We start from the raw sequence: 22,857 nt of genomic DNA, 5'->3' as shown, positions 1-22,857 counted from the left end.
AATATGCTTGAGCGTGTGTTACACCTATGGCTGCCCACGATCTTCAATAAAATATCCATTTAAATAATAATAATAATATAATATAATATACTTTTTAATAAATATCCAGTCCTAAAATCCCCACCATTGGCCGGGAGTGATTTATTTATTGCAGTGCGCAACTTCCATTTTTCGACCATAGATTTTTATTATTATTAATGAATATCGTTTTCCCACTTTATTGGTGATTAGATTGGATTAGGCCACTTTATAATTTTTACGAAATTAAAAAAACAAACCCCATAAAAAGTGGCTTTTTACATTGTGGGTCTGAATTTGAAATTTGTGATTTAACTATCTTGCAAAACTATCTTTATGGGTATACTAATTGCCCCCACCCACTATAATACTAATTATTATTATTATTATTATTATTATTAGAATTTTTTTATTGTAAAAATATATTAGAATTTATATAAGAAAAAAAAAACATTGGAGTTGAAAATTCACAAGTTTTTTAGTGGGTATTATTTTTTTTCTTGAGCAAATGAATTTGAGTTGGTGCAAACGTGAGTCATAAGTCATGTGTTTGCAAAAAAACAGATTGAAGAAGGATATAGTGTTTTTTTAGTGTGGTTCATCTTTGGAGGACAACTTACAAATGCACAATAAGGACAAATATCTTTACTCTTGGGAGCAAAGGGTGTAAATTATTTTGGCTATTTAATTAGGTAGGTAGGATCTTTTTGAAAAAAAGAAAAAAAAAAATGTTAATCTAAATGGTATATTTAATATGTTGTTATATAATTAAGGGAATAAATGAGTTGCTTGAAATATACTATCCTCTATAATAATAATACTAATAATAACAAGATTTTTTTTAAGAAAATAAAAAAGTAATCTAAGGGGGGAAATCAACATTAATTTATTGGACATCCACTCGGATATCATTGACAATTAAAAGATCACCATCGACTAATAATCAATTAAATAAATAAATAGAATTCAAAATTCTTAAAATCGATTCATTGATGAATAAAAATGCCAAAAATAGGAAATAATAATAATAATAATAATAACAATAATAATAATAATAATAATAATTGAATTATTATTTTGGGCTTTGAATTAAGTGGGCTAATGTGGACAGGTAAGAGTGTTTAAGAGATGGCAATGGGAAGTATATAACAAAGAGCTTTTGATTATATTGTTGGAAATTAAAAAAAAATAAAATAAAAAAATAAAAAAAATCATCACTTATTCTGTGATATTTTTCTTTTAATTTTACTATATTAATTTTTTTTATCTATAAATAATTATAAAACATAATATTTTGTACAGAAAATTAATATTAATGTAATATTTTTAGATAAATATATATGAGAAACAATGGAAATAAAAAATACAAATACAGATGGAGCCATCCTCATGTTCTCTCTGTTACCATTTGCATATAAATCTTTAATAAAATTTATTTTGCTATTATAAAAAAAAATGTTTAATATAATATCTTTTTAATATTTATTTGGCATCTCTTACAAATTTCTTTACTTTGTATTTTTCGTGATACGATTTTTCGTAAATATTATAAAAACACACAATATATAATATATATACATTTTATTCAATTATATCAATAATTTAAATAAAATTTTATTTTTTATATTACCGACATAATTCATCGTACCTAACCTAAAATATACATCATTTAAATATATATATATATATAATTGAATAACATTGTTCGAATTTGATTCAACTTATTTTAAATTGATTGTTGGGCATCCCTCAATTAAATAATTATGTATAAAGTTAATTCCATTATATTGAATTTATTCATACGATTTTATTTTATTTTTATTATTTTATGATCTGGTATAATTAGTATACATTTATTGAAATTAGTTTATTGGTAAGCGTTAGCACGCATATGATTTGCTAATCATATTTGTAACCATTGATCTGCAATTTTGGAAAATGAGGAAATAAATGCATATATAGATGGATTTATCAATTTCGAACAATTTTTAAAATAAATATTAGGTTTGTTTGATTCTGATTTAAATAAAATTTTATGAGATAAAATAATATATTTATATCGAAATCATATGAACCGAATAATATTTCTTTTTATTTAAAATAAAAAAGTAAACACACTTTATTAATATTATATAATCCACAATTATGGTAAATATGTATATATACTATTAGTGAGTATATAGAATGCAATTATTTTTCAATGTATAGTTGAAAATTAAATTAAAAAATAAAGAATATACACACACAATTGTCGTTACAATCCTGATAAACATTGACAAATAAAAATTAACTCAGCATTACACATAAAATAAAATTAGTGAAAGAAACAAAAACTCCCCTCCCCACCAAAATAAATAAATAAATAAAATAATCTTCAATTAATTAATTATGTAAGAATTATACATATTATTCAAATTTGTCAAGATATGAACCCTTTTTTTTTTCTGTATTTTATTTATTTATTACTACTATTATTTTTTTTATGTAGGGCGCGTTTGGATGGATGATGTGACTCGTGGGCTACTCCACGGTAACGACTTCATTTTCTTTTATTCCGGAGATGAAACTTTTTTAACGATCCAAACATGCCTTAATCTCATAATTGCATATCTGTTACAACTGAACCTTCAATCCCCACCGTCGATTTCTGGACTAAAGGCTAAATTGCAAACTGCTACTTTGCGTGCATTATTAATTTACATCCATTTTTTGAAAATTAAAATGAAAAAGAATTATTATACCAACGTATCATTAATAAAAACCAAAAGTTGTTGTTATGGTAAAACCCAAAAGTCCAAAAACCAAAACTTTCTTTTTATTGTTAATTGGTTAAATTTTGTTTGTAATTAATTACTGCTTCAAATTTTGGGCACAGCTACAGTTTCACTTACGGAAAGTTCGAAGAAGTCGCATTTATCGAAAACGTCACTCTAAAAACCACGACTTTCATTAAATGCAGAGAAAGACTCATTATATATAGAAAGACTGACGAACTGTGCGTTGAGTTTCTCCATACGGCGGGGAAAAGGTTAGTTTTGTAATTTCATTTGTAAGTGCAATTCTCGAAACTTACAACTGACTGTTTTGCTGCCGGCATTTATTCGGAGCTCCCGGGGCAGAGACGCCGGATTGATTCACGCCCAATGTGGGGTTCTTCTGGTTCTCAGAGTCCGGGTTCTCCCAAGAATTCTACCAATTAATCATTGTTCACGAATTTTGTATTTATATTTTATACTACCCAATTAATTTTGATCTTTCCATTTCAGACCCCAAAATTGGAAGCAACTCAGGATTCTTCCTCCGGCGAAGAAACTCCTGATTCTCCACCACCACCGCCGCCGTCGCCGTCTCCGTCGCCGCCGCCGACATGAAATTGCCGTATCAGAATCCGTTCGCCGTCGCCGGAAAATTGATCAACTCACCATTTCCACTTCTGAACCTCCTCTCCTACCTCTTCGTCTTCGTCACGGGGCTGACGTCGGGAGTAATCATCTGCTTTCATTACAAGAGCTTCTCCTTCAACCTCCATGTCTCCAACGGACAATTCTCCATTTTCTCGTCACCGTCGCTGCTGTCTCCGCCGAACAGAACCACCGTCTCGAAACCGACCGACTTGATCGGGGCATTGCTACAGTCACCCGCGGCGCACGGAATGACCGACGAGGAGCTGACGTGGCGCGCATCGATGGCCCCCAAAATCCGGGAGTATCCATTTAAACGCATCCCCAAAGTGGCCTTCATGTTCCTCACAAGAGGGCCGGTGACTTTAGCGCCGCTCTGGGACAAGTTCTTCAAAGGACACCAAGGATTGTACACAGTTTACGTACACTCCGATCCTTCTTACAATGGCTCCGAGGATGTCGGCTCGGTCTTCCATGGCAGAAGAATTCCTAGTAAGGTCAGTTCAATTTCCTTAATTAATTAATCAATTAATTACTATTCCAAATTCATTCCTTCGTTCAATTCATGTAATAAGGAACATTTGCAGATTTTAAACATGATTCATAAATCATCAAGACATCTAGGTGAATATATAAGAGATTTCAAATTAACGTAGTCGTCAAGCCATTCTGGAGGTGATTAAATGCAAGAATTAATTAAGGTCAGTAGACATTTGATCCAATCCAGATCTCTTTCTACAAATAGAGAAACCTTGCAATGAATGTAGGAAATTAATTCTCAACAGCACCCACCGTGTCAAAAACCTTCAAGATATTATTTTAGTACAGATGTATGTGATGAACAAATCTTTGAATATTTCTGTGGGGAACTAAACACGTGGCGTTGATGTCGACAAGAGGATGGTGAAAGGTTAGAACAAATATTATATATCACTAAGAATGGGGCAACAATTTGCAGAGATCATCCATGATCAAAAAAATAAAAACTGCAGCTGTTCTTTCGTTATATATTACTCAAACCTCTTTCTGCAGCCGACATTGTTTGTATCCAAAGAAACTTCCCTTCTTACCTCCATTCTGTCGGTAGCATCAAATTCCTCCAATGAAAACTAACAAAAGCTTTTGTATATACGCAGGAAGTCGACTGGGGAAACGTCAACATGGTCGAAGCCGAGCTCCGGCTGCTGGCGAACGCTCTCCTCGACATTTCGAACCAACATTTCGTCCTCCTGTCCGAATCTTGCATACCACTATACAATTTTTCGACTATCTACGCCTATTTAATGAACTCGACCCAAAATTACGTCGAGGTTTATGACTTGCCTGGCCCGGTGGGGCGCGGGCGTTACAGCACTAAGATGAGGCCGGTGATCGAACTCAACCAATGGAGGAAAGGATCGCAATGGTTTGCGATCGATAGGGATCTTGCCGTCGAAGTTATTTCAGACAAGGTCTACTTCCCGGTGTTCAAAAACTACTGCAACCGGTCGTGCTACGCTGACGAGCATTACTTGCCCACATTTGTCAACACAAAGTTCGGGTCGAGGAATGCGAACCGGAGTTTGACTTGGGTCGACTGGTCGAAGGGCGGGCCCCACCCGGCAAAGTTTATTCGGACACATATCACTCCCGAGTTCTTGGAGTGGTTGAGGAGCAACAGCAGCTGTGACTACAATGGTGATAAAACTAATGTGTGCTATCTATTTGCAAGAAAATTCACAGCCAATGCTTTGGATAGATTGTTGAGGTTTGCACCTAAGGCAATGCACTTCGACAGGTAGATAAGTAATTATTCTTTTTACATGTACGAGGTTTTTGAATTTGATATGATTAGAATCCCTAGTTAAAGAAAGGGGATTTTTACACTACATGAATGTATAAAGTAAAGGAAAGAAAGACAACAATTTAATTCTTGGTATTCATTGGTATATGTATAGAAAAAATTCGTTGTGGTAGAAATCCCTACTGGTTTTAGACCTTACTACACGTTTGATGTAATAACATAGCACAAGATCCAAACAACTTGATGCTATTCATATTAATGTATTGAAAAAACAGAGAGCAATTCAGGCTAAAAACCAAAAAGAAAAAAAAAAAAGATTGCATGAAAAAATTCAGGTGAAATTGTTCATAACTCCTACGTGGTTTCGAAATTCAGTCTAAAATCTCTTTGTACTTTAAAAATTGTATAATATTCTCTTATACTTTTAAAAACTCTGCATAAAACCCCACTACTACAAGACTTCCCTTGTGTTACGAGGAAATGATTTCCTGTCTATATATTTTGTATTGTAGGGGTTTTATGCAATATTTTTAAAGTATAACGGGATAATATGCAATTTTTAAAGTAAAAGTAGAAATTTATACTAAGTTTTGAAATCATAAACGGATTTTATGCAATATTTTTTAAAGTATAAGAGATGCCACGCAAATTTTAAAGGAAAATAAAAATTTAAGCTGAATTTCGAAACCACGAGTTACAGACAATTTTGCCAAAAATTTATGGACTTTTACCTAACTAATCACTTTTGATCACTCGCTGGCTTTGGATTTATCTTCCGACGCGCCGGGAGATGCCGAAACTGAGTCAACACGTTCGTAGGCTGGTGAAGCCTCCGCCCCGCGAAGCTCCTCGATCATTCTTACAACATAGTTCATGCTCGGCCTCTCGTGCTGCGACGTCTGCGCGCAAGCCATTCCTATCTGCAGCAACCCGACCATCTCCTCCTCGATATCCTTATACCTCATTAGCTCCAAATCGAACACCTCAGCCGTCCACTCTTCTCTTACAACGGACTGCACCCACCTCGGCAGATCAGCTACGCCGCTGCCCGATCCGGGGCTGGTCATGTCGACCATTAGGGGACATTTTCCGGTCAGGAGTTCTAACAGGAGGACCCCGAAGGAGTAGACATCTGATTTTTGGGTTAGCTTCCGACCGTCCAATTCGGCCTCTGGGGCACGGTAGCCGTTGGATTTTTGGACAGGGGATTGGAAAACAGAGAGGCCGAAATCGGACACTCTGGCATTCCCGGCACCGTCGATGAGGATGTTTGTCGATTTAAGGTTGCCGTGGATTAGCCGGAGCGATTTACAGGAGTTGTGGATGAAGGCTATTCCCCGGGCGGCTCCCGCCGCAATCTTTAACCTCGTTGTCCAGTCTAATGGAGTTCTTCCCGGGCCTCGGTTGCCTGCGGAAAGTCAGTCCACAAATGTTCTTCAGACATTGTTATGAAATGCAACCTAGTACACAATAAGGATGATGATTTTTTTACCGTGTAGGAGCCAAAACAGGGTGCCATTGGGGATGTAATCGTAGACCAGAAGCTTCTCGTCGCGGGCGAAATAGTAAGCTGTTAGAGTCACCAAATTGGGGTGTTTGAGCCGACCGAGAACCTCCATTTGCTGCTCGAAATCTTTCTTACCAGTTACTGTTAAATCCTTTAATCTCTTGACGGCGACGACGCTGCCGTCGTCCAAGATTGCTTTGTAAGAAGTCCCCATTCCGCCGCGGCCGAGCATCTCCGCCGACGCTCTTAGCAAATCCTCCAGCTCGAATCTCTTGTCGCCGTCGAAAAACACCATCTTACCCTTCTCGTACTGGGTCGGGTTCGGGTACGGGCTTGACGAGTAAACAATCTTCTCTGCAGCGCTGGAGCTGCTGCTCTTACCGGACATTACTTTGTTCGAATAGCTTCTCCAGATGTAACAGTACAGAAGCAACGAAACGATCCCCAGAACCAGAACATCGCCGATTATAATTCCGACAATTGCCATCGATCCGATTTTACCGCGGTGAGCGGCGCCGGATTTTTCCGGCGTCTTCGTCCCCGCCGGAATTGAGGAAGGGGACGACGTGACGGTCGTCTTCGGGATTAGCGGCGACGCCGGTGCACCCCCGGACCGGACCGGGTCGCTGGAAACCGGCTTGCATTTCTCGAGCGGCGGTCCGCATAAGAACCGGTTTCCCCGAAACGACGACGTATTGAACCCGGATAGAGCGCCGGGTATCTCCCCCGTCAGGGCATTCCCGGAGACGTTGAAATCCTGTAAGCTGGTTAAGTTCAAGTCCGGTATAGTTCCGGTGAACATGTTCTCCTCGAGCCTGAGTGTCAGGAGGCGCGTCAATCGGTTGATTGCCGGCGGTATGTTTCCGGTGAAGTTATTGTGCGAAATGTCGAGGCGGTAGAGCTTCGACAATGCGGCTATGGAGGCCGGAAAGTCGCCGGAGAAACGGTTGTGGGAGATGAAGAGGAGGCGGAGACTGGTGAGGTTGGAGAGATCTGGAATTTCTCCGGCGAGGCCGTTTTCTTTGAGGCTGAGGAGGCGGAGGTGGGTGAGGGGCGGAGGGAATCCGCCGTGGAGATGGAGCTTCTCGAGGACGAGGCGGGTGACCCGGTTGCGGGTACAGGAGACTCCGACCCACGACCCGGAGCAGGGGTCGGAGGAGGAGTTCCAGGAGGCGAGGACCGTGCCGTTCGGATCTGCGGCGGACTTGAACACCAGGAGTGCTCGCTTGTCTGAATTGTTGGCGGCGGCGGCAGCGGCGCAGAGGAAAATGATGACGAGGACGACGGCGGTGGCGGAATTAGGGTTGGGAGGTTTTGTCCCGGCCATTGTTGTATTGAATGTTGAGGTTAGCGAGTGGCGTTGTGGTGAAGGTCAGTCAGACTCACAGACTGAAGAAGGATGAGTGATGGTAAGGGATTTGGAGCTATTAATGTTAGCGCCAATACAATACAATACAATACTGTCACATTAATTTAGTGCCTGTAATTAAAATATTTGGGTTATTTATTTATTTATTTTTTGGTAATAACTACTCAGAATTCTTTACCACGACAGATAATTGAGTTTCATGTAACTTAATGGTTTTCTATATGAATAATTTTAAATTACACTTGGTCTTCAAATACATACGAAACAACTTGGGCTTTGTTTACTGACAGGTTTTATATATATGATTTTATTATTTTAATTTTATTTTTTTTAAAAAATATCAAATCAAACACCTAATTTTTATTTATTTTATTACACTAAAATTTAATTTTACATTCAAAACATTACATCAACACATTTATATCACATCAAACAATTATTTCAATTCAAAATTTTACTGTTCAAAATCAAAACCCAAAACTAAAACTTCGCAGGTACGCACACCCATTGGTTAACCAGTGAAAAGTTACTCGTACGTACACTCAAAGAATATTTTAAATTTTATGCTTTTCTCTAAAGCACGTATTCATTCTTATAATTTGAATATTTTTTAGTTCAAGAAGCACCTAATAAAACTACGTTCCAATTATTTATATTATAATTTAAAAGTAATGTTTAAATCAAAATAAAATACAAATCTTAAAAATATCATAAATATTTACAAAGCGGCGGTGGATCCGGCCGTGGACCACAGTAGGCCCCACGGCTTTATGCGGTGGTCCTCTGGTCCCTTCTCCGGCATTTTCTCAATTTATTGCTAAAAAAAGTGCATAATTTATTGGGGAAATATTATTCAGTACACTGAGTTTGATTTTTTTTTTTTTTAGTTTTTTTTTTTATATTTTCAAAATTAAAAATAATATTAAATGTACAACATGGGCAAAATGTACCACGACAAAGGGTAATCTTGTCCTACCTGTACAAATGGCAACGGCAAACGGTAAGCCGTAAGCGACAAGGAAATATCTTTATCATAGTAATTCATTATGGTTATGTGAAATATACGACCGTTGAGGAGGTGGGGTGGGTCGTAGCTGAATATATGTTTTTATTTTTATTTTTTTTCTCATATAAAAAATATATTTTTTGTTATTTATAACAAAAATACTCGTACAAACTTATTAATTTATAGTATCATTTAATTTTGTACTTATTTTAAATATTGCAATATCATTTACTAACTTAATTATTTTCATCAATTTTATTTTAAAAATTTGTTGGCTCACCTAGCTTATTATTTTCATACAATATACTCACTTTATGTTGCAATCAATATTTTTTTTCAACTAATATAATATTACATTTATTAAATGTCATGTTTAATTTATATAATAATATTTTCTTGATATGTCTACAAAAAATTAGCACACTTACAGTGGACACGAAGGGAATACATTTATGGACTAAATAAATAAATATATATATATATTAATTAATTAATTAATAAACAATACAAAAATTAATTTGAGAGTGTGTAATAAGAATTAAGACATAACAATAAACGTCAATTGAATTTATTATATTCACGTGGAGAAATTAATGCAATAACATGCATGCAGCCTTATGACGTGTTTGACGGTGTTTAAATTCATGAGAAAGAACATAAGAGTATATTGAATAAAAATATATATTCCCTTCGCCCCATAACAAAGTATCCATTTTTTTCATCTTAGTTCGTCTCATAACAAAGTATTCATTTCCTTTTTTGGTAATTGTACTATCTACCTAACATTACAAATACCCTTACAACTTACAATATATTACACTAATGTCATTACCTTTATATTACACGTACTAATAAGGTTATTTTAGTCATTTCTATTTTATTCCTACTATATCTCAATATAATACTAATATTTCTAAAACTACGTACAAAAAACAAATGAATATTTCTTTATGGAACGGAGATAGTATTAAAGTATAACGAATACTAGAGTATATGATAAAATAAAATAATTGTACATTAATAATTTTAGATAAAAGCTAAGAATATTTTATTATTACATTTAATTAACTAAATTAATTAACATGAACAATCTAATATATTAATAAATATGTGCTTCTCGAAACTATTCTATTTGCCAATATTATTCTCAATATACATAATATTTATATTATATTTTTTTTATAAAATTTAATAATTTAATATAAAATATATATTTTTTTATATTATGGTCATGATTTGTTATATTTCATATAAAAATATATATATCAAATTAAAATACTAAAAAAAAACTACTAACAATGAATGGATGTATTTATATTAAATATTAGTAAATATAAATAATATTGTTATTTAATAAATGTAAAAAAAAAAAAGTGAATAATTATAATATTATTGTATGAGTGGAAGTTCCTGAAGAGGCTCCCCTTGTCCCACGAATAAAGTGTCCATCTTTTCATGTCTCCTAATTTTAAAGAAGTAATTATTTACTATATTACATTTTTGTTACTGATTTTTTTTCCTCTTTTTTTTATAAAAGAAGACTCATTATTTTAATCATTGCAATATATACAAAAATTAAATCAATTCAAAATAAATATACTTTAGTAATTAATTGTTAATTTAAACCACAAAAAAGTGTTTCAAAATCATGGAATTTTATAATTAATTAATAAAAGGGCATAATAATAAACATGCAAAATTGTCTTTAGTTGCATAGGAAATTGTAAAATCAGAAGCAAAAAAGGCTGTAATGGGTAGGTTACTTTTAACGTGGGATGAGATATATTGGTCTTATTTACTCTCACATATACCTTTTTATTTTTATTTTTATTTTTAAATAACGCATTTTTATTTTTATTTTATAGTGATATTTTTCAAAAAAATCATATATAATTTTTTTTTTTAATATATATAAAATACTACATTAAATATTCAGGCTTTTATTTAATTTTTATTATTTTTTAAAATTCTAAATTTCCAAAAACATAAATATTTGTGAAATTTTAAATATATATATAAAATACTACATTAAATATTCAGGCTTTTATTTAATTTTTATTATTTTTTAAAATTCTAAATTTCCAAAAACATAAATATTTGTGAAATTTTAAATGTTGTAAACGGAGCCTTAATTTGACATCATAGTTAGAGCTGTTAACGATTCGAGTCAAGCCGAACCGAGCCAAATTTTAAGTGTTCGTTAATGTTCGCGAACAAGGCTCGGGCTCGTTCGTTAAGCTTTCGAGCTTGTTCGTAGTGTTCGAGCTCGCCTCATTAAGAATTTTTTGTTGTTTGAGCTCGTGTTCGTATTCGGCTCGTTTAGGCTCGATTAAACTCGTTCGAGTTCTCGTTTGTCTTATTTTTTAAAAGTTATATATAAATTATAAAAAAATTTTAAAATTATTTTATTTACATATTTTAAATCAATATTTTATTTATTTATAAATTATAATTTTATATGTATATATAATATTTATAATAAATATATTATTTAAACGAACGTTCGCGAACAAAATTCGGATTCGTTTGCTAACCAAATGAGCCTATTTATATTGTTCGGTTTAACTCGTTAATATTTACGAACGAGCTTTAACTAAGCCGAATCGAGCTGAACCGAATTGAATTCACAAAGGAATAGGTTGGTTTAACCGCTCTAATGATAGTTACCTTTACTTAAAAATAAAATGAGACATCGAAATTGCAGCAGGAAAAAGCCTAAGTCTATAATCATTTGGTCAAAAAAGACAAGAGAATATAAACTGAGATTAGATATGAATTTGTTTTGTGTTTAAAACAAGACAGTGTGTCCAAATTATGGCTTTTGTACTTCCTGTCGGAGGACTTTGCATAATTATTTCTTCTAGGTCCCGGGACCCCACCACCGGACCGATCAACTCCGTCCGTTGTCACGGCCCCACAGAGTGGACGGCTTGGATTCATCCGGACTGCCATGGAAAGTGATTAGTGGGCACTAAAGTTTGTGTTTATAAAACATACACAGACACAGATTTTTTCCTTTTTATTTTTTTATTAATTTTTAATGGTTTAAAATGCTAATATTAATTTATGTTGTTGGAGAATTTGACGTTTAGGTTTGATTTATTTATTTATATTTGATTTATGTTATTTATCGACCTTTTTTCGTTTGGAGTTTTAATAAAATATTAACGAGTTTTTTTTTTTTTTTTTTTTTTTTTTATGTATGTTACTTTTAGAACATAAAATAGCGGCTATTGGGCTGCACAAGCCCGAAATAAACTGTACTTTTATAGCCCATTAAGGCCCAATTAAATTTAGTCTGACTTTTTTTTTAATATACCAAAATTGCTTAAAATCTTATGGGCCCAATGTACTGTCCCAAGCCCATTTGTTCATTTTTTATTTTAATTTTCTTTTTAAATTAGTTTAATTTCTAATACATGTTGAGGACTTTTTGAGGGTCTAGGGTTTTACTGCTGCAGGGAACCACCGTTGGGGATTAGGGCAGCGCATACGAATTTTTCATCAGCAGCGAACATCATTTTCCAGAAATGGTGCGCCTTTTAATTTCAGACGTACATCATCTCTAGAATTAGTTTGTTTTTCTGTTGAATAAGTTCGTTTCAATTGATTATTTGAGATGCAAATAATGAAACTCTGTCTGCGTTGGTACTATGTTGCGTAGACTCTGAAATGATGTCAAGATTTTCGTTTATGTTTACTAATTGAGAGTTTCTATTTCTTGTTAGTTGTTAGAGTTAGCTGATGGGATTTCCAGGTTTAGTTATTGGTGAGGGGTTTAGCGGGGTTATGCGATCATCTGTTGTAATTTAGAGCATTTAATGGTTCGGATTTTTTTCATCTAGTGTTGAGAGCTCTATTCTGGTGGAAATTGGATATGATAGTTCAATCGATTGTGGCTTGTTTAGCATATGATATAGAAGACTATTCGGTGGCTTCCCGAATATATGGAAATTTCACACAATTGTAATGGTGTTTGTTTCAGGCCTCTGCAAAGCAAAGGGCACAGGCAAAGAAATCTGCTGCTGCAGAAGATGAGGGCATGGATCCAACGGTATGACTATCAAGTTCTACCTTTTTTCATCAGATGAGCTATTTGTTACTATTCTTATTATACACCCGCTTGAAAGATGATTATTTTTCTCTCTTCTATCTGTTTGGATTGTTTAATTGAATGCTACGGTTTACCTGCAGCAATACTATGAAAACAGGCTAAGGGCTCTTGCCACTCAGAAGGAAGCTGGAAATAATCCTTATCCCCACAAATTTGAAGCTAAGTTGACAATTCCAGAATATGTAAAGCAATATGAAAGTTTAAACAGTGGGGATCATCTTGAAGATGTCGAAGAAAGAATAGCTGGTACTGGAGAATATAACTATGATTTATATTTTGTAGTGTCTCAGACTCTCAGACAATGTTTGTTAATGGTGATATTTCCTTTTGGCAGGTCGGCTCATGAACAAACGATCATCATCATCAAAGCTGTTCTTCTACGATCTGCATGGTGGTGGTGCTAAAGTTCAAGTTATGGCTGATGCAAGGTGATTTATGCCACTGATCTTGCCGAGACTACCTGGAAGCTTAAATATAATATTTGAACAATTTGCATTGCATGTCAGTAATATTGCTAGGGGCTAGATAACTCTTGAGGGGACTAATCTATTCTTTAGTGTGTGTGTGTTGTGCTTTCTTGAATTATCATGCTTTGTAACCATGAAACAATTTTATGGGTGTTTGTGTAGGAAATCAGATCTCGGGGAAGAGGAATTCACTGCATTTCATTCTTCAGTGAAGCGGGGAGACATTGTTGGAATCATTGGGTTCCCAGGTTCACTTCTGTGTTTTATAATGTATATATGTTTGTATGTGTGTTTTGATGAGATGTGATTAGAATTGCATTACCCTTTAAATATGATGTCGAATGGGTAAGTTCTCAGAGAAATTTGAAGTCATAACTCTTGTGATAAAAAATAGGTATCGAAACCTTGTGCTTTCCCTTAATGAAAGTATGTGAGTGTATTTTTCATGCTTGATTGCTTGGCCTGCGAATTAGAACTTTCAGAAATAAATACATAATGGTTTTGGGCAAGGTGTCATGACTTTGTTCTTGATTTTAAATTTTCTATGATCTTGTCTCTTTGCTTTCAAGTTGTCGTACATTTGATCATCCCACACTGAAGTCATATTTGCTTATATTGGAAAATTGGCCTCTTGGTTGAATTTGTTTCTGAGAATTCTTTATTTTGGTAGGTAAAAGTAAGCGTGGGGAGCTTAGTATATTTCCAAAGACATTTGTAGTGCTATCCCACTGTCTTCACATGATGCCACGGCAGAAAATTGGCCCAGGATCAGAAAATGTGAAGGTGAGTTAGGTTTTGTTTGTTAGCACAAACTGGCAAAATTTGCTCTTTTTATTCACTTCTAATTACTTTTGGAAGGTAAATGAAGTTTGGGCTCCGGGAAGCGGAAGGAATCTAGAGTCCTATATATTGAAAGATCAGGTATGACACAGCCTCCATCAATTGTTTGATTTCCTTCACAGTAAGAACCAGTGCATTTGATTTGATATAAATGTTTGCACTGTGGTTCTACGTATCATGCATTTACATGTTACCCATGGATGGTGATTTTTTTTTTTCAAATTTACCTTGTGCTAGAGATGGATGGAACTTTGAAATTGTGTCCATGACATCGTGTGAGAGAGCTTGTATTCAAGCTTGCATCCATATTCTTTCTCTGTAGTTGAAACTTTTTATATTGATAGTGGAAGATGTTTCATGATAGGAAACACGCTATAGGCAGCGATATTTGGATTTGATGCTGAACTCGGAGGTCCGGGAAATATTCAGGACCAGATCAAAAGTTATTTCTTACATCAGGCATTTTCTTGACAAGCTTGAATTTTTGGAGGTATGCATGAGCTCTAAATCTCTTGAAATCATTTGTTTATCCAGAAGGAAGTCCCTAACCTTTTTCCTGGTTCTTTTCCACTCTGTGTATGTTTTTTCTTGTAAGGTTGAAACTCCGATGATGAACATGATTCCAGGGGGAGCTGCAGCTCGGCCATTTGTTACCCATCATAATGAATTAAATATGAGACTTTACATGCGCATTGCTCCAGAACTCTATCTCAAGGAATTGGTGGTTGGTGGCTTAGACCGTGTCTATGAAATTGGGAAACAGTTTAGGAATGAAGGAATTGATCTAACTCACAACCCCGAGTTTACCACTTGCGAATTCTATATGGCATATGCCGACTACAATGACCTGATGAAACTCACTGAAGATATGCTTAGTGGTTGGTTTCTAAAACTTAAATTTACCCCTTCTAGTGAAATATATTCTAATGAATTCCATGCTGACAGGAATGGTGAAGGAACTTACTGGTGGCTATAAAATTAAATATCATGCCAATGGCGCAGATCATGATCCTATTGAGATTGACTTCACTCCTCCCTTCAGGTTCCTGCGCTCTTGCATACTACTCATTGACCTTTTCAGTCTATACTTCTGTGACAGCGAATTCAAGAGTTTGGGTCACTTTGTACCTTTGCAGGCGAATTGATATGATAGATGAGTTAGAGAAGATTGCAAATCTTAGCATACCTAAGGACCTTGCCAGTGAAGAAGCCAATAAATATTTGGCTGCTGCATGTTCCAAATTTGATATCAAATGCCCGCCTCCTCAAACAACTGCCAGATTGTTAGATAAAGTAAGATAACTGTGTGCCTCTATTTTTATTATTATATTTTTTTCGAAGAGCAATTTGTTTGTGATTGCAGAGATGACATGGTTGCTTGTTTCTTACCTTAACATATATATATATATATAAAATATAATATTCCTGATGACAGCTTGTTGGACACTTTCTTGAGGAGACATGCACAAACCCTGCTTTCATCATCAACCATCCAGAGATCATGAGTCCACTAGCCAAGTGGCATCGATCCAAGCCTGGCCTAACAGAACGATTTGAGCTATTTATCAACAAGCATGAAGTAAACGATTATTTGAATTATTATTATCATTATTATTTCATTTGCTTGGTTCTCAAATTCTTCAACAATGATTCTCTCTGGATGAACTGATCATTGCTTTTCTATTTAATCCATCTTTATAGCTTTGCAACGCCTACACCGAGTTGAATGACCCTGTTGTACAACGCCAGCGTTTTTCCGACCAACTGAAGGTATGATATGATAACAAAACCTAGAGATATTATACCATAACATTGTGAAAATGTATGCTTAATGTGTTTATGCACTGGAAATAGGACCGACAATCTGGTGATGATGAAGCAATGGCCCTGGATGAAACATTTTGTACTGCTCTTGAATATGGTCTTCCTCCAACTGGTGGCTGGGGGCTGGGCGTTGATCGATTGACAATGCTGTTGACTGATTCACAGAACATTAAGGTTACCTCAGAAACTTTGTTTTGATATAAGAAGCCCAAGTTTTTAAAATATCCGGGGTAGCCGGTGGCACATCTAACATTCATTCCAGCATTTAATTCTAACATTCCTTGCTGTACAGGAAGTCTTGCTTTTCCCTGCAATGAAACCCCAAGACGAACCTTCAACCAAGGAAAGGTATGGCCATTTCTTGCATTCCCATTATTTGCTATTTCTTTGATGGCTATGGATTTATTTGATTACTGAGATCAATGTAATGGAATTTGTTGCATCCCTATTTAATTTCTTTCAAGTTGATTCCATCAGAAAGTCAAGAAATACGATTGCATCTCATCCAACAACCATATTGTCAAATATATTAGAATTTATTATCATTAAAATCTAACATCTATCCAATGTTATCAATTCCTTTGCCAGCAACAAGAAAGCTCAGGAGGAACCTCCCACCAAAGGTGAGAGATAATATACTATGAAGTATGAATAGTGCTTTATGCAACTTCATTTTTGCATTTTTTTGCTAGTAATAATGTGGTTTTACTATATTACTATGTGCAGAGCTTGAAAAGACCGTACTGTAACAAGGAGAAAGACCACCCTATAAACTTCACTTATTTGTGTCCAAGATATTTATTGTTTCTCTCACCTTCGGACAACTAGGCACAGATCATATATTTTTGTCTATCCAATTCCAACATAAACAAATCTAATTTATATTATTGAATGGATTGGCCAGTTGTCTCTCAGAATCAATATATTTTATCCATCCTAATGTTCACAGTGAAACATACTGGGTGATGTGAGATTGCAGCAAACACGCCCGTGTTGTTTGTGTAGAACACGGGCGTGTTGCAATTATTTTGTTAGTCATTAACCCATATATTTTGGCCATTTTTTTTAATTTTAAAACATGAAATAGGGAAGAGAGAAGAGAGGTGACAATGGACTTTTAAGAAGAAATAAATCAAATAATTAATCATTTCGTATGATCATGTTAATATCTATCTACCTTTAGTTGGAGATTTAACAAAGAACTATAAACAATGCAGTGTTTACATCAAAGAATCAATCACTCCCTAACATTGCACTCTCGTCTCATCATCAAATCATGGCACAAACCATACATTTTATACATTCATATGTATATATATATATATATATATCTGTAATGAAAGCAACAACAGAGTGGTTTCATATTATAGCCTTTGTCTTAAGGCACTTTAACTCGGCTCGGACGCTTCCCTTCCATGGCGTCCTTCTTGTTCCGACAATCGCCACAGAGAAAAGGGCCCTCCCATGGCTTCGAGCTCATCGAAAATATCGAACCCGCATGGACCGATATCCCTTCATTCGGCGCTAGATCAGCCTGGCATACGGCGCATATGAATACGCCGCTCCATTCGTCTTTCCCTTTCCCCAGCCTGCATGTCGAATCACAAAATGATCATCGAACACAACCCCAATATATATATAGATAACATGCGCGCGCGCGACGATATGATACGAACCTTTCAGCAAGCATTGCCGATCCTTCCTCGAACAATTCCTCCACGATCCCCACGGCAGACAGCTTCTTCGTCAATTTCCCGGCACCAGATTTGCAGGGGCATTTCTTCCGAAACAGCAACGTTTGGAGTTTGCTGTATTTCTTTGGCGGAGGCGAACCCAGCGATTCGGTGTTGTTTGGAGGGATTATGTCCACGACGACGCATGTTGTGTCGTCCTTCAGTCCCCGCGTTCTCAGCGCTTCCTATAAATTACCCGTAATATATATAACTAAATAATTAATACGAATCATTTCAATTTTAAATTTTTAAGTGAAATGATCATTTAACAATATACGGTCTAAATTCACCATGTCGACTAGAAAAAATGTTACTACCTTGACTACTAGCTTTGCGGCAAGCTCGGCTGGCAATCCACGGCACGATTTCGCAGCGAGTTCCGACGACAACGCATCCCATATTCCGTCCGATGCAATTATTAACCTCCCACCGGCATTCGATAGCTTTTCAAAAGCACGAAAACGTCAACTAATCCGAGTCGAAATCAAGATAACGATAAATATACATACATACATATACTCCCTCCGTCCAAAAACTATAGTCTTGGTTGTTTTGAATACGGAATTTATTGTGATATGAGTATTATGGAAATAGGACTATTACTTTGGGACGGAAAAAAACAGTAAACAAGACTATTGTATTGGAACTAAGGGAGCATGTGTTCGTATACCTTCACTTGCTTGACGTATGGTACTGGAACGATGAATTCTCCGACATCATTGTCCCCAATGGATCGGGACAGACACAAACCACCCGGCCAACACCTTAGAGGACCAACCTTCATCGAAATCTAACATGATCCAATCGAATTCGAAACTACATGACAAAATTCAAGAAAGCTATACAATCATTTCATACCTCAGTCCCGCCAAAAATGCTAAGCCTCCCGACTTCACCTCCGCTAGCCGTTACACGTTCTCGTCTACAATCCACAACCACAACATTAATCACTCCATTCTGACAAAGGTACAACGTAAAGTGCAATAAATAACAACTCTCACTCCTCGGCATTCTCTTCGAGCCTATGATCGACGGTCAAATCGGAGACGCTGGCGCCCTGCGAGTCGAGCACGCACCGCGAATCTCCGACGCACGCGACGGTGACCGTCCATCCTTCAACGATCACGAATGTTGCCGTTGTCCCTGATGTCTTCCCTTTGCTCTGAAATTCTTTGTCTGTTTTTACGAAGCCGGCTACGAGAGCTCGGGGCAATGCTTGGACCCATTCCTCGCGGGCGAGGCCGCGAGGAATGGCGCCCAAGACATAGTTCAGCAAATGATCACGTGAGAAGATGGCTGCGGCATTGCCGTTGTGGCCGTCGAATATCTGCAAGAACAGAACAATATGGAATTAGTTAAGATTGTGTTATGAAAGACAGGTTGTTGTATGATTGGATATGTTTTCAGACTGCATTTAAAGAAAAAGAACATTATTGTGTACCCCGAAAACAGAGAATGATGTGGATGGATTTCCAGGAACTCTGTGGCAATCAGTTTTCGTTAGAAAGTAATCTTCGCCTTTCCTCGACTGTGCTGCAGACCCGAATCTAACTGTCGGTTTTTCCATTTTCTCATTTTTCATTTCCTGACTTATCAATGCTGCCAAGGGGACAAGGTTTGGATTGTTCATATGCCTCTCCTCCCTCGACCCCATTTCTATGGCTAAGATTTTTTAACTCCTCTGATCTCTCTCTCTCACTCACTCATGTTTTATTACAAATCCACACAAGATTTAGTAATTTCAGACAAATCCCCAGAAGAGTTTCAAGAACAGAAACACCCACAAGGTTGTTCAAAGGGTTCTAACCCTAAAAAACAAATTGTAAGAAGATGAAGACGACGAATGGAGAAGAGGGTTTCGAGAGGAAGAGATAAGATTCGGACAGGAAAAATAGGGAATTGGAATATGGGATTGATTTGATTTGATTACCTCTCGAAAATTTGTGACACGGATTCGGTGTATTGTGGATTTGCGTTTGCCATCACTCCCTTCCTCCCTCCAAATTGCAGATCTGATGGCGACTTGCAAGAAAAGAAACCAGAAAATTAAAAGGGGAAGAGGAATATAATAATAATATTATTAAGATTGGGGAAAATTCCACACGCAAATATAAACCAAACGCGGATTCATGACAGCGAATCAGCTGTAAGGTCCCAATCATCATCCACAGACAAGTTGTGTTTTAATTTGATGCACAAAACAAACATTCTTTCATCATACTACTAATAATCACTCCAGTAAATTTTATTATTATTATTCTTATAATGTGGTACAGATCGACGACAGCCTAACTAAGATTCTTCATTTATTTTTCTTAGCTGTGGCTAAACTTATTCTTTTTTCTTTTTTTCCTCTTAACGAATTTACTATCGATAAATTTGTAAAAAAAAAAAAAAAAAGGACAGGATTTTTAAAATTACAGCGTGGTAAAGCTACTTGGGATTTCTGACCGTTGCGAACTCGAAGGAAGATGAGCTGCGGAGTTCCATGTCAGGCTTGGAGCTGATGCTGTTTTGGCATATTGTTGAGAAGTAGACATTCTTGATTCCCTTGCAATAATTAATGTCAGACTATCAGATTAATTGACACGCAATAAAAGAAAATCAAAGGGAAATACAGTAATTGCAAGAATTGAAAACTCCAAATTCAATGATTTCTAGAGCAGCCATTACCACTACCAGGCCTGTCATGGCAGATAGAAGCACCTGAAATGATAACTGCTGTAATTAAATCCACAACGGCCACCACTTAGCTTGTCTCACTTTCATTACATATTTACATTACATCCACTGGTTGTCCAATTCAGGACAAACCCCCTCCTCGGCGGCGCTTCCGCCATCTCCGGCGACCTCTTCCACCGGCACCACCACATTTCTCTCACAACTCTCCAACATCGTCGCAAAATTCCCTTCCTAATCACACGCAGTCTTATTATTATTATATTATTATTATTATTGGTGCGATTATAGATTGGACAAATTAGAGGTTTTGAAGAGTAGTAGTGATTTTTGAATGGTGATTTTCATCGTCTGAAATGAGCTTGACTTTGATCAGTTATGGTCAAACACTGTTTTATTGCTTTAGGCTCGTTTATCTCCAAAGTTTTTTAGGTTTATTATTATTTATTCATATTATTTTAAATAATTATATTTATTTAAAAATATAAATTAAGAATTTATATTTTATTTATATAATTTATTTTGCAAAATTCTTCAAAAATTTTGAAACTTTCAAAAACTCCTCGACAAAAGTAATTTTTTGCCAAACACTAAATTCATAATCGGGCCGGTTCTGCATAATCGGGCCTTTTAAAATGACAGGTTTTGGGCCGGTTCTGCATATTTGGGCCTTTTAAAATGACTACGAAACACACAACACGCACATTTTTACCATAAAAAGGAATGCAGGTACTTTTTAACCAACATAAAATATATAAATAAATAAACATATATTATATAACATGTGAAATATTAAAGCCTAATGTAATTATTTTCCTACAATTTAATATAATTTATTAAGAAAATAGTAAAATATTTCTTAAGAAAAGAGGCTAATTATTAAATTTATATGTAAAATATTATATGATTAATTATTATTTTGATGTAGTTTAGATTTATTTATTTTTATTAATAGGAACTACTATTTCTTTCGTTTGGTTTGAAAATATTTTATTAGATTTTATATTAAAATAATATTTTATAAAAAAAATATATATATATATATTTTTGTAAAGTATAAAGTCAAATAATAAAATTTAAAAGATTTGTGTTAAAAAACACACATTTACTTAAAATAGGTGAACCGTCTCTACTCGTCTTTTGATGTCAATTTTCAGAATTTATATTAGTATTGACAATTTATTACAACTATTTTAAATCAAAGTGAAGTATGTACTTATCCGATGCATTAATTACGGTCTACCTGAATTAAACTAAATACTGCCTAATTTCCTGCCAAATTAATTAATGCCTTTTTTTTTTCTTTTTTTTTTGCCCGCTAGTTATCAACTTATCATTGAACTCAACTATGTCTGACTGACTTGTAGGATTTAATGAAATTTGTTAGTCAGAATAAAAATATGAATCTAATTTATTGTGATATAAAAATCGTACAAATCTTTTAAATAAAATAACTATTATAAATATAATATATTATTTTTAAATATATTTTAACAAGTGACATATAATAAATTGAAGGTTACGTGACCTTTTACGTGAATGAACTAATAACATGCAATTTGAAATGTTTTCAAAATTCTAAGGCTTATTCATATATATAGACAAATTTAAAACGTCTATATTATTTATTAAAAATATTTTTTTTTTAAAAAAAATCATATTCATTTATTATTTCTATATTTATTTATTCAAACTTGCTCTATTCTCAAAGTTTTCTATAAAAAACCGGAATTGGCATGTAATATGTGTTTGTATATATGAAGAAAAGTACTGGAGTATTTTTTTTTTGTATGAAAATATAGGCAGATTAGATTTTGTATATTAATTTAAATACATTATTTAGTGTGACATCTTATAATAGAAAACAATTTATATTTACAAAAAATAAAAATGAGAATTGCATAAACAAAAAAATTCCAATGCAACATTGTAATAAATTTTATAGTATATAATTACGCAGTGTAGATTTTGTTCCCTTGTCTGATATTGGATCACTCAAAAAGGGTTTTTTTTTTTTTTTCTTTTTTTCTTTACCCAAAAAAAAAAAAAAAAAGAAAGGGAAAGAATTCTTTTAAGTAATTAGCATGTGCAAGGCATTAAAGCTATGCTTGGACAT

General features: G+C 34.9%; 4 protein-coding genes across 6 annotated transcripts; 2 read left to right on the top strand and 2 right to left on the bottom strand.

Moving 5' to 3' along the window:
• The first annotated feature begins 3,029 nt into the window (after positions 1-3,029).
• LOC127261419 (glycosyltransferase BC10) lies at positions 3,030-5,286 on the top strand. 3 transcript variants are annotated; one of them, XM_051289779.1, is made up of 3 exons: positions 3,030-3,046; positions 3,285-3,916; positions 4,556-5,286. In XM_051289779.1, exons 2-3 carry the CDS (start codon positions 3,386-3,388, stop codon positions 5,198-5,200), a joined length of 1,176 nt encoding a protein of 391 aa, XP_051145736.1. In that variant the 5' UTR covers positions 3,030-3,046; positions 3,285-3,385; the 3' UTR covers positions 5,201-5,286. The 3 variants fall into 3 exon arrangements, with proteins under 3 accessions (XP_051145736.1, XP_051145733.1, XP_051145735.1); XM_051289776.1 differs by having other exon boundaries at positions 3,046-3,186; XM_051289778.1 differs by having other exon boundaries at positions 3,046-3,192.
• A 69-nt stretch (positions 5,287-5,355) lies between these two features.
• On the bottom strand, positions 5,356-8,112 carry LOC127261416 (probable leucine-rich repeat receptor-like protein kinase At1g68400). The gene is made up of 2 exons (XM_051289773.1): positions 6,695-8,112; positions 5,356-6,610 (listed from the first exon to the last, which is right to left on the bottom strand). The coding sequence occupies exons 1-2, from the start codon at positions 8,034-8,036 to the stop codon at positions 5,952-5,954; spliced, it is 2,001 nt and encodes a 666-aa protein (XP_051145730.1). The 5' UTR covers positions 8,037-8,112; the 3' UTR covers positions 5,356-5,951.
• Positions 8,113-12,505: 4,393 nt separating this feature from the next.
• LOC127261417 (lysine--tRNA ligase-like) lies at positions 12,506-17,221 on the top strand. The gene is made up of 17 exons (XM_051289774.1): positions 12,506-12,617; positions 13,070-13,138; positions 13,279-13,444; positions 13,533-13,626; positions 13,828-13,913; positions 14,336-14,448; positions 14,524-14,586; positions 14,870-14,995; positions 15,101-15,383; positions 15,451-15,547; positions 15,642-15,798; positions 15,941-16,084; positions 16,207-16,275; positions 16,360-16,503; positions 16,622-16,677; positions 16,918-16,952; positions 17,056-17,221. Exons 1-17 carry the CDS (start codon positions 12,615-12,617, stop codon positions 17,076-17,078), a joined length of 1,728 nt encoding a protein of 575 aa, XP_051145731.1. The 5' UTR covers positions 12,506-12,614; the 3' UTR covers positions 17,079-17,221.
• A 233-nt stretch (positions 17,222-17,454) lies between these two features.
• On the bottom strand, positions 17,455-20,104 carry LOC127261418 (probable protein phosphatase 2C 15). The gene is made up of 7 exons (XM_051289775.1): positions 19,504-20,104; positions 19,064-19,389; positions 18,921-18,984; positions 18,733-18,840; positions 18,380-18,505; positions 18,006-18,247; positions 17,455-17,918 (listed from the first exon to the last, which is right to left on the bottom strand). Exons 1-7 carry the CDS (start codon positions 19,714-19,716, stop codon positions 17,708-17,710), a joined length of 1,290 nt encoding a protein of 429 aa, XP_051145732.1. The 5' UTR covers positions 19,717-20,104; the 3' UTR covers positions 17,455-17,707.
• Positions 20,105-22,857: the final 2,753 nt, after the last annotated feature.

This window comes from Andrographis paniculata, unplaced genomic scaffold, assembly GCF_009805555.1.
Source record: "Andrographis paniculata isolate CXL003 unplaced genomic scaffold, ASM980555v1 Contig62END, whole genome shotgun sequence".
Taxonomy (NCBI): Eukaryota; Viridiplantae; Streptophyta; class Magnoliopsida; order Lamiales; family Acanthaceae; genus Andrographis; species Andrographis paniculata.
Note: the sequence above shows the minus strand (reverse complement) of the source record. Positions and strands in the feature narration are given on the sequence as shown.

Excerpts from the sequence above, each read along its gene's own strand:
- LOC127261419 (XM_051289779.1), top strand. The coding sequence starts at position 3,386 with ATGAAATTGCCGTATCAGAATCCGTTCGCCGTCGCCGGAAAATTGATC. Across the intron at positions 3,917-4,555 it reads GCAGAAGAATTCCTAGTAAG|GAAGTCGACTGGGGAAACGT; the intron begins GTCAGTTCAATT and ends GTATATACGCAG.
- LOC127261416 (XM_051289773.1), bottom strand. The coding sequence starts at position 8,036 with ATGGCCGGGACAAAACCTCCCAACCCTAATTCCGCCACCGCCGTCGTC. Across the intron at positions 6,611-6,694 it reads CCTGTTTTGGCTCCTACACG|GCAACCGAGGCCCGGGAAGA; the intron begins GTAAAAAAATCA and ends GACTTTCCGCAG.
- LOC127261417 (XM_051289774.1), top strand. Across the intron at positions 15,799-15,940 it reads CTGCCAGATTGTTAGATAAA|CTTGTTGGACACTTTCTTGA; the intron begins GTAAGATAACTG and ends TCCTGATGACAG. Across the intron at positions 16,504-16,621 it reads CTGATTCACAGAACATTAAG|GAAGTCTTGCTTTTCCCTGC; the intron begins GTTACCTCAGAA and ends CTTGCTGTACAG.
- LOC127261418 (XM_051289775.1), bottom strand. The coding sequence starts at position 19,716 with ATGGGGTCGAGGGAGGAGAGGCATATGAACAATCCAAACCTTGTCCCC. Across the intron at positions 18,985-19,063 it reads CTCGAAGAGAATGCCGAGGA|ACGAGAACGTGTAACGGCTA; the intron begins GTGAGAGTTGTT and ends TGTGGATTGTAG. Across the intron at positions 18,506-18,732 it reads CATACGTCAAGCAAGTGAAG|CTATCGAATGCCGGTGGGAG; the intron begins GTATACGAACAC and ends GCTTTTGAAAAG.